The 16,945-nt window shown below is 52.7% G+C and overlaps 1 protein-coding gene across 1 annotated transcript in view; it reads left to right on the forward strand.

The window, feature by feature from the left end:
- Positions 1–753: 753 nt before the first annotated feature.
- Positions 754–16,945, forward strand: part of SWAP70 (switching B cell complex subunit SWAP70) — a 51,901-nt gene continuing 35,709 nt past the window's right edge. Inside the window, exon 1 of the mRNA XM_040409367.1 lies at positions 754–912. Within this exon, the coding sequence (XP_040265301.1) occupies positions 817–912 (96 nt within the window). The 5' untranslated portion in view covers positions 754–816. The remainder of the gene's footprint in view (positions 913–16,945) is intronic.

Raw genomic sequence — 16,945 nt, forward strand, 5'->3', positions numbered from 1 at the left:
AGGTGTGTATTATGAGGTTCTGCAGCGGCTCAGGTGTGTATTATGAGGTTCTGCAGCGGCTCAGGTGTGTATTAGGAGGTTCTGCAGCGGCTCAGGTGTGTATTATGAGGTTCCGCAGCGGCTCAGGTGTGTATGAGGAGGTTCCGCAGCGGCTGAGGTGTATTATGAGGTTCTGCAGTGGCTCAGGTGTGTATTATGAGGTTCTGCAGCGGCTCAGGTGTGTATTATGAGGTTCTGCAGCGGCTCAGGTGTGTATTAGGAGGTTCTGCAGCGGCTCAGGTGTGTATTATGAGGTTCCGCAGCGGCTCAGGTGTGTATGAGGAGGTTCCGCAGCGGCTGAGGTGTATTATGAGGTTCTGCAGTGGCTCAGGTGTGTATTATGAGGTTCTGCAGCGGCTCAGGTGTGTATTATGAGGTTCTGCAGCGGCTCAGGTGTGTATTATGAGGTTCTGCAGCGGCTGAGGTGTGTATTATGAGGTTCTGCAGCGGCTCAGGTGTGTATTATGAGGTTCTGCAGCGGCTCAGGTGTGTATTATGAGGTTCTGCAGCGGCTGAGGTGTGTATTATGAGGTTCTGCAGCGGCTCAGGTGTGTGTTATGAGGTTCTGCAGGGGCTGAGGCTGACGGATCACGTACGGAGGCAGCAGCGAGGCTCTCGGCCCCAGAGCTCACAATCCGAGTGCTGCAGCCTCAGGCGGTGGTGAGGAAGCGGCTGTGATTGGCTGCGGGGAGGTCACATGACTGGGAGGAGAGGACCCAGCAGTCGCTCGCTGGCAGCAGAGTTGAAGCAGAGACTTTCCTCTCCTCAGGAGACGCGATGGCCGCCAAGGAGGACCTGCTGAGGCCCATCTGGTTCGCCTTCACCGCCCTGGACGTGGACAAGTGCGGCAAAGTCTCCAAGTCTCAGCTGAAGGTAAGGAGGGCACTGAGGGGTTAATGGGCTGCGCGCTGTTCTACCACAACCCCCAACATCCTGATCCTGTCAACTACAACTCCTATCATTCTCTCTAATCGGCATCATTGTGCTTTCTCATCATAACCCTCATCATCCTTTGCTGCACACCCAGTATCCACCTTCAGCCTGTTGCAGAACCACAACTCCCAGCAGATGACATTAATGTTACTTTACCCTCCATCCAGAGTAAGGACTGTTACACTGTGACGCCTCTGCAGCTGTGCCCAGTGTATTCAGAGAATCTGGGGGCCACAACCCCCATCAGATGTAGGTCAGAGGATTACTACTCGCTGATATAATCCCATAACTTTCCCTGCTGGACTACAACCCCCATTGTCCTTTCTCTCCTTATACACGGGGTGCAGGGGGTCTTCCATATGGTTGGAGCTGCACCCACATAGTACGGCGCCCCCTGCAGGGACGTGGGGTGTACTGTCACTTTAAGGATGGTTGCTATGACCCCTGACATCAGGGTCCACGTGTATTGGGGGTCAGCCTGCGGCGCAAAGCCATGTTTCCCGTATCCCAGCGTTAACCCTTAATTTCCAGATTAACCCTTGAAACTTCCAAGCGGGTGACCCCCTAATATATGACTAGGTGTCGGGGGTCCCGTCTCGGGTCTGCTGTCACTCAGCCTTGTGTGGTTGAACTAGAGGTCCCAGCATGCCTGGCGAGCGCTGGGAGTTGTAGTCCATGGGATGATCTTTGATCCCTGCGCTCCAGGAAGTAAAAGCTGCAATCCTGACAGATGCGGAGGCCCTCTGCTGGGAATGCTGGGAGTTGTAGTGTCACCGGGGCTTGTCCTTCTGTCTCGTTACATTCAGATGTAGTGTGCGCCCCAGAACTGTGACCCCACTGGGGGGCGGTGTTATTGTGCAGCAGCTGGGGGGTTTCAGGTCGCGCCCCCTGCAGTCTTGCACCGGATGCAGTCACAGGATGTATATGGCGGTGCGGTGTCGCAAGATGACGAGGAATCTTCCAGGCATCTCGGTCCATGTGCAGAGGAAGTGGTGAAACCTCAAAGTGCAGGAGGCGCGCTCGTCTGTGTGCTCGCTGATCGCTATCTGTAGGTGGGAAAGCTGGGTGACGCGGCTTCTCAGGGGTAGTCACCCAGCTTTCCCAGTGTCCTGAATGTCAGGCTGATTCACCCTCCATGAGACTGGCAAAGCTGGGTGACCGCCATGGTGTGAACTGGACGGCTCTGGTGGTGTTCTCTACTGCAGGGAGGTAATGGCGCGGCGGTGTGAGGATAGCCTGAACCCAATGTACTGACAGTGGCCGCAGCTCTCGCCCCTCCCTGCACTGGACCCGCCCTCCAGTAGAGGACCCGCCCTTCCACTATCGGCCCCTCTCTCCAGTAGAGGACCCGCCCTTCCGCTATCTGCCCCTCTCTCCGCTATGGGCCCCTCTCTCCAGTATAGGACCTGCCCTTCCGCTATGGGCCCCTCTCTCCGCTATGGGCCCCTCTCTCCAGTATAGGACCTGCCCTTCCGCTATGGGCCCCTCTCTCCAGTATAGGACCTGCCCTTCCACTATGGGCCCCTCTCTCCAGTAGAGGACCCGCCCTTCCGCTATCTGCCCCTCTCTCCGCTATGGGCCCCTCTCTCCAGTATAGGACCTGCCCTTCCGCTATGGGCCCCTCTCTCCGCTATGGGCCCCTCTCTCCAGTATAGGACCTGCCCTTCCGCTATGGGCCCCTCTCTCCGCTATGGGCCCCTCTCTCCAGTATAGGACCTGCCCTTCCGCTATGGGCCCCTCTCTCCAGTATAGGACCTGTCCTTCTGCTATGGGCCCCTCTCTCCAGTATAGGACCTGCCCTTCCGCTATGGGCCCCTCTCTCCAGTATAGGACCTGCCCTTCCGCTATGGGCCCCTCTCTCCGCTATGGGCCCCTCTCTCCAGTATAGGACCTGCCCTTCTGCTATGGGCCCCTCTCTCCGCTATGGGCCCCTCTCTCCAGTATAGGACCTGCCCTTCTGCTATGGGCCCCTCTCTCCGCTATGGGCCCCTCTCTCCAGTATAGGACCTGCCCTTCCGCTATGGGCCCCTCTCTCCGCTATGGGCCCCTCTCTCCGCTATGGGCCCCTCTCTCCGCTATGGGCCCCTCTCTCCAGTATAGGACCTGCCCTTCTGCTATGGGCCCCTCTCTCCAGTATAGGACCTGCCCTTCCGCTATGGGCCCCTCTCTCCAGTATAGGACCTGCCCTTCCGCTATGGGCCCCTCTCTCCAGTATAGGACCTGCCCTTCCGCTATGGGCCCCTCTCTCCAGTATAGGACCCGCCCTTCCGCTATGGTCCCCTCTCTCCGCTATCGGCCCCTCTCTCCAGTATAGGACCTGCCCTTCCGCTATGGGCCCCTCTCTCCGCTATGGGCCCCTCTCTCCAGTATAGGACCTGCCCTTCCGCTATGGGCCCCTCTCTCCGCTATGGGCCCCTCTCTCCGCTATGGGCCCCTCTCTCCGCTATGGGCCCCTCTCTCCGCTATGGGCCCCTCTCTCCGCTATGGGCCCCTCTCTCCGCTATGGGCCCCTCTCTCCGCTATGGGCCCCTCTCTCCGCTATGGGCCCCTCTCTCCGCTATGGGCCCCTCTCTCCGCTATGGGCCCCTCTCTCCGCTATGGGCCCCTCTCTCCGCTATGGGCCCCTCTCTCCGCTATGGGCCCCTCTCTCCGCTATGGGCCCCTCTCTCCGCTATGGGCCCCTCTCTCCGCTATGGGCCCCTCTCCCCAGTATAGGAACCGCCCTTCCGCTATGGGCCCCTCTCTCCAGTATAGGAACCGCCCTTCCGCTATGGGCCCCTCTCTCCAGTATAGGAACCGCCCTTCCGCTATGGGCCCCTCTCTCCAGTATAGGAACCGCCCTTCCGCTATGGGCCCCTCTCTCCAGTATAGGAACCGCCCTTCCGCTATGGGCCCCTCTCTCCAGTATAGGAACCGCCCTTCCGCTATGGGCCCCTCTCTCCAGTATAGGAACCGCCCTTCCGCTATGGGCCCCTCTCTCCGCTATGGGCCCCTCTCTCCAGTATAGGACCTGCCCTTCCGCTATGGGCCCCTCTCTCCGCTATGGGCCCCTCTCTCCAGTATAGGACCTGCCCTTCCGCTATGGGCCCCTCTCTCCAGTATAGGACCTGCCCTTCCGCTATGGGCCCCTCTCTCCAGTATAGGACCTGCCCTTCCGCTATGGGCCCCTCTCTCCAGTATAGGAACTGCCCTTCCGCTATGGGCCCCTCTCTCCAGTATAGGACCTGCCCTTCCGCTATGGGCCCCTCTCTCCAGTATAGGAACCGCCCTTCTGCTATGGGCCCCTCTCTCCGCTATGGGCCCCTCTCTCCAGTATAGGACCTGCCCTTCCGCTATGGGCCCCTCTCTCCGCTATGGGCCCCTCTCTCCAGTATAGGAACCGCCCTTCCGCTATGGGCCCCTCTCTCCAGTATAGGAACCGCCCTTCCGCTATGGGCCCCTCTCTCCAGTATAGGAACCGCCCTTCCGCTATGGGCCCCTCTCTCCAGTATAGGAACCGCCCTTCCGCTATGGGCCCCTCTCTCCAGTATAGGAACCGCCCTTCCGCTATGGGCCCCTCTCTCCAGTATAGGAACCGCCCTTCCGCTATGGGCCCCTCTCTCCAGTATAGGAACCGCCCTTCCGCTATGGGCCCCTCTCTCCGCTATGGGCCCCTCTCTCCAGTATAGGACCTGCCCTTCCGCTATGGGCCCCTCTCTCCGCTATGGGCCCCTCTCTCCGCTATGGGCCCCTCTCTCCAGTATAGGACCTGCCCTTCCGCTATGGGCCCCTCTCTCCAGTATAGGACGTGCCCTTCCGCTATGGGCCCCTCTCTCAAGTAGAGGACCCGCCCTTCCGCTATCGGCCCCTCTCTCCAGTATAGGACCTGCCCTTCCGCTATGGGCCCCTCTCTCCGCTATGGGCCCCTCTCTCCAGTATAGGACCTGCCCTTCCGCTATGGGCCCCTCTCTCCAGTATAGGACCTGCCCTTCCGCTATGGGCCCCTCTCTCCGCTATGGGCCCCTCTCTCCAGTATAGGACCTGCCCTTCCGCTATGGGCCCCTCTCTCCAATATAGGACCTGCCCTTCCGCTATGGGCCCCTCTCTCCACTACGGGCCCCTCCCTCTATAAAAGCTCTCCTCCTGTTTGATGAGAGGTTCGGGGTGAGGACAATGCATTGCAGGGTTAGTTTCCTAGGCCCCCTGCGGGGCCCCAGGGTGTAATGGTGCCTCTTCTGTGATGATATCCTCCTTCTGTCAGTGACAATGGGGCGGTATTATTGTGACTCCCTGGGGCGCTCAGGAGGAAGCCTGCATTATGTATCCTCCTCCGTCAGTACTGGGCGCCGTTCACACAGGCAGGAGGAGAGCATAGCATTCCGGTGCAGTTACCATGACCCCTTGTCCTCTTACACCCATCCCTTCTGATGATTGCCCCAAGATGGGCCAGGAGGCCGTGCTGTGTACCCACTATATGGCGGTATTACTAACTTTTAGGGTTATGTCTCTTTTAAGATCCTCCAAATAGCTGCTCTACTGTACGGAGGCAGTGGCGGTCTTACGCTGCTGCATGGCAATCGTATTTGGCCACTGGGAAGTACTATTACAGAAGCACTGTATGGCGGTGTAATGTGGATGCCGATAGTTGAGTCCTGTCAAACACTATTTTGAAACTACCATATTGCAGTAGTATATCAGCACTGTAGACGCTGTATGGTGCTATTATGTGGGTGCTAAGAAGCACTGTATGGCAGTATTACATGGCCTCGGTATGGCAGTATTACATGGCCTCTGTATGGCAGCATTACATGGCCTCTGTATGGCAGTATTACATGGCCTCTGTATGGCAGCATTACATGGCCTCTGTATGGCAGCATTACATGGCCTCTGTATGGCAGCATTACATGGCCTCTGTATGGCAGCATTACATGGCCTCTGTATGGCAGCATTACATGGCCTCTGTATGGCAGTATTACATGGACAATGTACAATAATATTAGGCAATATACGGAATACTTAGATGCTGTATGGTGCTATTATCTGGGCGCTGAATGACTGTATTATACAGGCCTTGTGTGGCTATATTATGTACCCTCTGTATGGCAGTATTACATGGCCTCGGTATGGCAGTATTACATGGCCTCTGTATGGCAGTATTACATGGGCACTGTATGGCAGTATTACATGGCCACTGTATGGCAGTATTACATGGCCTCGGTATGGCAGTATTACATGGCCTCGGTATGGCAGTATTACATGGCCTCGGTATGGCAGTATTACATGGCCTCGGTATGGCAGTATTACATGGCCTCGGTATGGCAGTATTACATGGCCTCGGTATGGCAGTATTACATGGCCTCGGTATGGCAGTATTACATGGCCTCGGTATGGCAGTATTACATGGCCTCGGTATGGCAGTATTACATGGCCACTGTATGGCAGTATTACATGGCCTCTGTATGGCAGTATTACATGGCCTCTGTATGGCAGTATTACATGGCCTCTGTATGGCAGTATTACATGGCCTCTGTATGGCAGTATTACATGGCCTCTGTATGGCAGTATTACATGGCCTCTGTATGGCAGTATTACATGGCCTCGGTATGGCAGTATTACATGGCCTCGGTATGGCAGTATTACATGGCCTCTGTATGGCAGTATTACATGGCCTCTGTATGGCAGTATTACATGGCCACTGTATGGCAGTATTACATGGCCTCGGTATGGCAGTATTACATGGCCTCGGTATGGGATTACTATGTAGGCAGCCTCAATTTCTTCCGAACATTGGAGGTGCAGCAGGTCTGTCCCGAGGCTCCACTTGGGGTGGCTGTCTTGTCCCTGCCGCGGTGTCACATGTCCCTGCCGCGGTGTCACATGTCCCTGCCGCGGTGTCACATGTCCCTGCCGCGGTGTCACATGTCCCTGCCGCGGTGTCACATGTCCCTGCCGCGGTGTCACATGTCCCTGCCGCGGTGTCACATGTCCCTGCCGCGGTGTCACATGTCCCCGCCGCGGTGTCACATGTCCCAGGCCGAGTTCTCACTGTTTGCAGAGCGATTACTTCATGAGCATAAAACAAAGATAACAGCAGCCATGGCGCAATCACCGACAACGGAGCCACCCTGACAACACTGCAGCAGTGTTCACTGCAAGCCAAGAGTCTGTGCTGTCAGCAGAGTCCAAGGGGTTGTCAGACTGGGGAAGGCGGGAAATAAAAAGTCCAAGGGGTTGTCAGACTGAGGAAGGCGGGAAATAAAAAGTCCAAGGGGTTGTCAGACTGGGGAAGGCGGGAAATAAAAAGTCCAAGGGGTTGTCAGACTGAGGAAGGCGGGAAATAAAAAGTCCAAGGGGTTGTCAGACTGGGGAAAGCGGGAAATAAAAAGTCCAAGGGGTTGTCAGACTCTAGAAAGTGGGAAATAAAAAACAACGATCAAACCATTGGCGGTCCAGTGCGTGAGCGCCGATCTCTGGTGCCCGTTGATCAGATCTTTCATCAGTTGCCGCCTCCACATCCCCTCATCTGATCAGAAATCTGTCAGTTGAGGGGCGAACGAGCAAACGGTAACATGTTTAGCGATTTATTGTCTCCTCTAATTGCACATCTTTGAAACGCCAACAACTCGTTACTGCGTCGCGTGCTGCTCGTCTGTAAGAGATGTCGGTGCAGTCGGGAGATGAGACGCCGCCCTCACTGTGCTCAGTTCTGGGACGTTGTGCGATTTGTAATGGTCGATGATGGCGACATTGCGGATCTAGTGAACGGTCTGGAGCTCGTGTTCACTGCAGGACATGGCCGACTGGGCCGCTGGATCATTACTGGTGACTGGTCCTGTGATAAACCACAGAGGACAGGGTGGGGGCAGGGTCCCAGCAGCACAGAGGATTTTAGGAGAGGAGTGTGCTGATCTTGTGGAGGTGACAGGCTGAGAGTTACATAGTGGAAGGAGCAGGGTCCTCCCAGCAGCACAGATGATTTCAGGAGAGCAGTGTGCTGATCTTGTGGAGGTGACAGGCTGAGAGTTACATAGTGGAAGGAGCAGGGTCCTCCCAGCAGCACAGATGATTTCAGGAGAGCAGTGTGCTGATCCTGTGGAGGTGACAGGCTGAGAGTTACATAGTGGAAGGAGCAGGGTCCTCCCAGCAGCACAGAGGATTTCAGGAGAGCAGTGCGCTGATCTTGTGGAGGTGACAGGCTGAGAGTTACATAGTGGAAGGAGCAGGGTCCTCCCAGCAGCACAGATGATTTCAGGAGAGCAGTGCGCTGATCTTGTGGAGGTGACAGGCTGAGAGTTACATAGTGGAAGCAGCAGGGTCCTCCCAGCAGCACAGATGATTTCAGGAGAGCAGTGCGCTGATCTTGTGGAGGTCACAGGCTGAGAGTTACATAGTGGAAGGAGCAGGGTCCTCCCAGCAGCACAGATGATTTCAGGAGAGGAGTGTGCTGATCTTGTGGAGGTGACAGGCTGAGAGTTACATAGTGGAAGCAGCAGGGTCCTCCCAGCAGCACAGAGGATTTCAGGAGAGCAGTGTGCTGATCTTGTGGAGGTGACAGGCTGAGAGTTACATAGTGGAAGGAGCAGGGTCCTCCCAGCAGCACAGATGATTTCAGGAGAGCAGTGTGCTGATCCTGTGGAGGTGACAGGCTGAGAGTTACATAGTGGAAGGAGCAGGGTCCTCCCAGCAGCACAGATGATTTCAGGAGAGCAGTGTGCTGATCCTGTGGAGGTGACAGGCTGAGAGTTACATAGTGGAAGGAGCAGGGTCCTCCCAGCAGCACAGATGATTTCAGGAAAGCAGTGTGCTGATCCTGTGGAGGTCACAGGCTGAGAGTTACATAGTGGAAGCAGCAGGGTCCTCCCAGCAGCACAGAGGATTTTAGGGGGGAGCTCAAGCAGTAGGCTGAGGGTTGTTTCCTCAGTTCCCCGCCCTCTTGCTGGGGACAGGTGCTTATTGTCTCTGCGGTACTTGTGTCTCTGGAAGGCGCCCCACCGCCGTAGAGCGGCTCCTGCCTGGTGGTCTGCACCGGCCCCCGCTCCTCGGTATCTGCCCCTTCTCTGTGATATTTTTACTTTTTGTCGTCACGCCATTATTCTTTGTCCTTTGGCTCAGACAAGGTGGGACCCATTTCCTCCTCAGAAAATGAATGGTCGCCATCGCCCGGCCCTGTGACCCCCAGTTACTGTAAGTGAAGATTAACATCTCCAGGTGTCCAGCCTTGTCTGTGTGTCCTGGAGATTGACGGTTGTGAGGACCCCCCAATATACAGATGTGATGTAGTCATTGTTTAAACTTTCTAATAGACTTTGTGTTTCATTTTCAAGATCTCTGCTTGTGGTCAGTGAATGAGGATGCTCTAGGATCCATTCAGTGGCAGGAAACCTGTACTCAGCTGAGAAGTGGATACATTGTATCCAGTGCAGACAATAGTAAACACCCAGGACTCTACTGATACATTGTAACAATCTAGCAGACAGGTTTGTGGTATATAGCTTATAGAGCGTTGGGCTAGACTGGATTCAATTGCAACAAACCCTCAGCTGAGAGCAGCACAGCTGTGTACAGCTTTACCGCCTCTGAATGGCAGCAGCAATTCTGAAAACACAAAGGTTAAGATTTTCTAAGCTAAATGCAACAGGATTTTGGCTTCTGTCTGCCACTCATCTGATCTACGTGCTTTGCATCAAGAGTTATAGGGCACGGCCTGATAGTGCGGCCAAGCCGTGCCCATCCGCGCCAATGGTGGCATCTTTCTGCTGTAAAATTGGAGGGCAGCTATAGTGGAAGCAGGGGCCCTCCCAGGAGGAGGACTGAACGATTGGATTGTCAGGGGCCCCTCAGCAGTATTGGATCACAGAGGTGTTCTGTCCTCAGTGTGCTGTCCGTGTCCTCAGTGTGCTGTCCGTGTCCTCAGTGTGCTGTCCGTGTCCTCAGTGTGCTGTCCGTGTCCTCAGTGTGCTGTCCGTGTCCTCAGTGTGCTGTCCGTGTCCTCAGTGTGCTGTCCGTGTCCTCACAGTGTGCTGTCCGTGTCCTCTCAGTGTGCTGTCCGTGTCCTCTCAGTGTGCTGTCCGTGTCCTCTCAGTGTGCTGTCCGTGTCCTCAGTGTGCTGTCCGTGTCCTCAGTGTGCTGTCCGTGTCCTCTCAGTGTGCTGTCCGTGTCCTCTCAGTGTGCTGTCCGTGTCCTCTCAGTGTGCTGTCCGTGTCCTCTCAGTGTGCTGTCCGTGTCCTCTCAGTGTGCTGTCCGTGTCCTCTCAGTGTGCTGTCCGTGTCCTCTCAGTGTGCTGTCCGTGTCCTCTCAGTGTGCTGTCCGTGTCCTCTCAGTGTGCTGTCCGTGTCCTCTCAGTGTGCTGTCCGTGTCCTCTCAGTGTGCTGTCCGTGTCCTCTCAGTGTCCTCCGTGTGCTGCACACGTACCCGTTCATTTTCACGTCTGTATTCACACATCCGCGTCTTGACATCAGACCCATTACAGCGTTAGAAGAGCTTCCTCTAATGTAAAAGAAGATGTCGAGGATCAAGCAATTCACCGGCCGGGGGACTGAACACAGACTGGGGGTACAGTAGAGTTTGGGGCTCCCCTTTATTAGTGTTTATACATAAAGACGCAAACACTGACCAATCAGAGGTGTACGGTACAGAGCACTGACCAATCAGAGGTGTACGGTACAGAGCACTGACCAATCAGATTGTATAGAGCGCTGACCAATCGGATTGTATAGAGCGCTGACCAATCGGATTGTATAGAGCGCTGACCAATCGGATTGTATAGAGCGCTGACCAATCGGATTGTATAGAGCGCTGACCAATCGGATTGTATAGAGCGCTGACCAATCGGATTGTATAGAGCGCTGACCAATCAGATTGTATAGAGCACTGACCAATCAGATTGTACAGAGCACTGACCAATCAGATTGTACAGAGCACTGATCCATGGTAGCCTCATATCAGGACCGAGCAGGTTATGGTGGAATGTATGGACAGGAGCTGCCTGGCCTTAGCCCCTGACCACCTGCCAGGCCTTGTAGCCCACCGCCCCATCCCCCATAGCTGTGTTGGAGTCTGTTACTTTGGGCGTGTGAACAAGGCCTTATAAGATACCTAATATACAGTGACCTGACCGTATATGACAGACATGAAGGGAAGGGCCGAGCGGCCGGCTGGTCTGAGACCGCCATCTTGAGTAGCCACAGGAGTGAAGGGTGCAAGGAAAGGGGGGGTTCAAACAAAAATTCTGGGCAAGTCAGTCCTACTGACACCACTGGTCACTGCGGGTCGGATGACTTGGCTGCAGCCCCCCCCCCCCCACAACAAGGGGTGTGGCATAGTCAGAAGGGGCGTGGTTTAAGATGCACCAAAATTTACATAAAACCGGAGAACCCCTTTACATTTAACAGCACAGAGGACGGAGGAGATTTTCTGTAACAGAATTGTCTGGATGTTGAGCGGGGGGCACCTGTAGATCCGCACTTCAGGGGCAGTGAGATTGTTAGTCCCTTCCATCAGATGTCCACTGATAATGAGAACAATCTGAGCCCGAACTCAGGGAATCTCCCCGGTGGGATGATAAGGGGGTCCTAGCCTGTGACGTATTCCTAGTTATTGCCCCCTGTTATCAGCCATTTAAGACCGGGGAGAGGATGACTGTAGGACAGGAGAATACAGTCTATTGCCTCCTGTTATCAGCCATTTAAGACCGGGGAGAGGATGACTGTAGGACAGGAGAATACAGTCTATTGCCCCCTGTTATCAGCCATTTAAGACCGGGGAGAGGATAACTGTAGGACAGGAGAATACAGTCTATTGCTCCCTGTTATCAGCCATTTCAGGGGAGAGGATGACTGTAGGACAGGAGAATACAGTCTATTGCCTCCTGTTATCAGCCATTTAAGGGGAGAGGATGACTGTAGGACAGTAGAATACAGTCTATTGCCCCCTGTTATCAGCCATTTCAGGAGAGAGGATGACTGTAGGACAGGAGAATACAGTCTATTGCCCCCTGTTATCAGCCATTTCAGGGGAGAGGATGACTGTAGGACAGGAGAATACAGTCTATTGCCCCCTGTTATCAGCCATTTCAGGGGAGAGGATGACTGTAGGACAGGAGAATACAGTCTATTGCCCCCTGTTATCAGCCATTTCAGGGGAGAGGATGACTGTAGGACAGGAGAATACAGTCTATTGCCCCTGTTATCAGCCATTTCAGGGGAGAGGATGACTGTAGGACAGGAGAATACAGTCTATTGCCCCCTGTTATCAGCCATTTCAGGGGAGAGGATGACTGTAGGACAGGAGAATACAGTCTATTGCCCCTGTTATCAGCCATTTCAGGGGAGAGGATGACTGTAGGACAGGAGAATACAGTCTATTGCCCCTGTTATCAGCCATTTCAGGGGATAGGATGACTGTAGGACAGGAGAATACAGTCTATTGCCCCCTGTTATCAGCCATTTCAGGGGAGAGGATGACTGTAGGACAGGAGAATACAGTCTATTGCCGCCTGTTATCAGCCATTTCAGGGAGAGGATGACTGTAGGACAGGAGAATACAGTCTATTGCCTCCTGTTATCAGCCATTTCAGGGGAGAGGATGACTGTAGGACAGGAGAATACAGTCTATTGCTCCCTGTTATCAGCCATTTCAGGGGAGAGGATGACTGTAGGACAGGAGAATACAGTCTATTGCCCCCTGTTATCAGCCATTTCAGGGGAGAGGATGACTGTAGGACAGGAGAATACAGTCTATTGCCCCCTGTTATCAGCCATTTCAGGGGAGAGGATGACTGTAGGACAGGAGAATATAGTCTATTGCCGCCTGTTGTCAGCCATTTCAGGGGAGAGGATGACTGTGGGACAGGAGAATACAATCTATTGCCCCCTGTTATCAGCCATTTCAGGGGAGAGGATGACTGTAGGACAGGAGAATACAGTCTATTGCTCCTGTTATCAGCCATTTCAGGGGAGAGGATGACTGTAGGACAGGAGAATACAATCTATTGCCCCCTGTTATCAGCCATTTCAGGGGAGAGGATGACTGTAGGACAGGAGAATACAGTCTATTGCCCCCTGTTATCAGCCATTTCAGGGGAGAGGATGACTGTAGGACAGGAGAATACAGTCTATTTCCCCCTGTTATCAGCCATTTCAGGGGAGAGGATGACTGTAGGACAGGAGAATACAATCTATTGTCCCCTGTTATCAGCCATTTCAGGGGAGAGGATGACTGTAGGACAGGAGAATACAATCTATTGTCCCCTGTTATCAGCCATTTCAGAGGAGAGGATGACTGTAGGACAGGAGAATACAGTCTATTGCCTCCTGTTATCAGCCATTTCAGGGGAGAGGATGACTGTAGGACAGGAGAATACAATCTATTGTCCCCTGTTATCAGCCATTTCAGAGGAGAGGATGACTGTAGGACAGGAGAATACAGTCTATTGCCCCCTGTTATCAGACATTTCAGGGGAGAGGATGACTGTAGGACAGGAGAATACAGTCTATTGCCGCCTGTTATCAGCCATTACAGGGGAGGATGACTGTAGGACAGGAGAATACAGTCTATTACCCCCTGTTATCAGCCATTTCAGAGGAGAGGATGACTGTAGGACAGGAGAATACAGTCTATTGCCGCCTGTTATCAGCCATTACAGGGGAGGATGACTGTAGGACAGGAGAATACAGTCTATTGCCCCTGTCATCAGCCATTTCAGGGGAGAGGACGACTGTAGGACAGGAGAATACAATTTATTGCTCCCTGTTATCAGCCATTTCAGGGGAGAGGATGACTGTAGGACAGGAGAATACAGTCTATTGCCCCCTGTTATCAGCCATTTCAGGGGAGAGGATGACTGTAGGACAGGAGAATACAGTCTATTGCCCCCTGTTATCAGCCATTTCAGGGGAGAGGATGACTGTAGGACAGGAGAATACAGTCTATTGCCCCTGTTATCAGCCATTTCAGGGGAGAGGATGACTGTAGGACAGGAGAATACAGTGTATTGCCCCCTGTTATCAGCCATTTCAGGGGAGAGGATGACTGTAGGACAGGAGAATACAGTCTATTGCTCCCTGTTATCAGCCATTTCAGAGGAGAGGATGACTGTAGGACAGGAGAATACAGTCTATTGCTCCCTGTTATCAGCCATTTCAGGGGAGAGGATGACTGTAGGACAGGAGAATACAGTCTATTGCCCCCTGTTATCAGCCATTTCAGAGGAGAGGATGACTGTAGGACAGGAGAATACAGTCTATTGCCCCCTGTTATCAGCCATTTCAGAGGAGAGGATGACTGTAGGACAGGAGAATACAGTCTATTGCCCCCTGGTATCAGCCATTTCAGGGGAGAGGATGACTGTAGGACAGGAGAATACAGTCTATTGCTCCCTGTTATCAGCCATTTCAGGGGAGAGGATGACTGTAGGACAGGAGAATACAGTCTATTGCCTCCTGTTATCAGCCATTTCAGAGGAGAGGATGACTGTAGGACAGGAGAATACAGTCTATTGCCCCCTGTTATCAGCCATTTCAGGGGAGAGGATGACTGTAGGACAGGAGAATACAGTCTATTGCCCCCTGTTATCAGCCATTTCAGAGGAGAGGATGACTGTAGGACAGGAGAATACAGTCTATTGCTCCTGTTATCAGCCATTTCAGGGGACAGGATGACTGTAGGACAGGAGGATACAGTCTATTGCCCCCTGTTATCAGCCATTTCAGGGGAGAGGATGACTGTAGGACAGGAGAATACAGTCTATTGCTCCTGTTATCAGCCATTTCAGAAGACAGGATGACTGTAGGACAGGAGGATACAGTCTATTGCCCCCTGTTATCAGACATTTCAGGGAGAAGATGACTGTAGGACAGGAGAATACAGTTTATTGCTCCTGTTATCAGCCATTTCAGGGGAGAGGATGACTGTAGGACAGGAGAATACAATCTATTGCCCCCTGTTATCAGCCATTTCAGGGGAGAGGATGACTGTAGGACAGGAGAATACAGTCTATTGCCCCCTGTTATCAGCCATTTCAGGGGAGAGGATGACTGCAGTGGGATGAATGATGGCCGCAGTTATCTTACCTCTGGGGGGGACTGTACACCTTGCATTATTGGGGCATCTCTTGATTATATAGTTTCCATGTTGCTTTGTTCTCGGCTTCTTCTATGTTGTATTTACATGTAATATAATGGGAAACAGTAAACCTTTATTCCATGTGGGGGGTGTTATGGGGCAGCAGGATGGCTCCGTGGGTAGCACTGGGGTCCTGGGCTTCAGGATTAGCCTCTCCATGCAGTTTGTACATTTCTTCTGTGTTTCTTCCAAACACGAAGATTCACGCTGAGAGGTGACAGTGAGCAGTGACACTACGGTATATGTCGGCTCTATATAAGGAGGAGCACTGACTATGTTATTCCAGGTTTTATCATCCTCCACCTTCCTCTCTCTTGTACTTTGCTCCCTGGTGCGGCCATCACCGCCCACATACGTTGAGAGGCGTCTCGCAGGTCCGTTTCGTCTGCCCTGTCAGTCACCATGTGGCTCCAGTCTTTGTATCCATTTTTGTTGCTGTGTTTTCACCTTCTTGTGTGAAATATAAAACTTCAAGCCGCATTGATTTTCGTTAGGACTTTATAATTGTACAACAGGAGAAACTGTGTGAAACCCAAGTCATAGTGAGAACAGGAACAGGCGAAAAATCAGCGGAATCCGCACAATCCTGATTACACAACGTTAATGTCTGAACGAAACCCCAGTGACACAAGTGTAGAATAATATATGTAATCAATGTAATGATACCGGATGCAGCCGAAGCCTTCTACAGCCGGCCAGACGTCTGAGGTAATGATCGGCCACCCATGGGATCGTTCGTGGCAGTGATCGCACCGGCTAAACTGACTCCGTGGTGCTTGAGCACAATGTCAAGTGGTCGACCCTGACACCAACATGCAGATCAGGCCAATGAGCAGCTGAAGCTCTCCAGTAATGTATGTACACAGTGACTGCACCAGCAGAATAGTGAGTGCAGCTCTGGAGGATAATACAGGATGTAACTCAGGATCAGTACAGGATAAGTAATGTATGTACACAGTGACTGCACCAGCAGAATAGTGAGTGCAGCTCTGGAGTATAATACAGGATGTAACTCAGGATCAGTACAGGATAAGTCATGTATGTACACAGTGACTGCACCAGCAGAATAGTGAGTGCAGCTCTGGAGTACAATACAGGATGTAACTCAGGATCAGTACAGGATAAGTAATGTATGTACACAGTGATTGCACCAGCAGAATAGTGAGTGCAGCTCTGGAGTACAATACAGGATGTAACTCAGGATCAGTACAGGATAAGTAATGTATGTACACAGTGATTGCACCAGCAGAATAGTGAGTGCAGCTCTGGAGTATAATACAGGATGTAACTCAGGATCAGTACAGGATAAGTAATGTATGTACACAGTGACTGCACCAGCAGAATAGTGAGTGCAGCTCTGGAGTATAATACAGAATGTAACTCAGGATCAGTACAGGATAAGTAATGTATGTACACAGTGACTGCACCAGCAGAATAGTGAGTGCAGCTCTGGAGTACAATACAGGATGTAACTCAGGATCAGTACAGGATAAGTAATGTATGTACACAGTGACTGCACCAGCAGAATAGTGAGTGCAGCTCTGGAGTACAATACAGGATGTAACTCAGGATCAGTACAGGATAAGTAATGTATGTACACAGTGACTGCACCAGCAGAATAGGGAGTGCAGCTCTGGAGTATAATACAGGATGTAACTCAGGATCAGTACAGGATAAGTAATGTATGTACACAGTGACTGCACCAGCAGAATAGTGAGTGCAGCTCTGGAGTATAATACAGGATGTAACTCAGGATCAGTACAGGATAAGTAATGTATGTACACAGTGACTGCACCAGCAGAATAGTGAGTGCAGCTCTGGAGTATAATACAGGATGTAACTCAGGATCAGTACAGGATAAGTAATGTATGTA

Source organism: Bufo bufo, chromosome 10, assembly GCF_905171765.1.
Source record: "Bufo bufo chromosome 10, aBufBuf1.1, whole genome shotgun sequence".
NCBI lineage: Eukaryota > Metazoa > Chordata > Amphibia > Anura > Bufonidae > Bufo > Bufo bufo.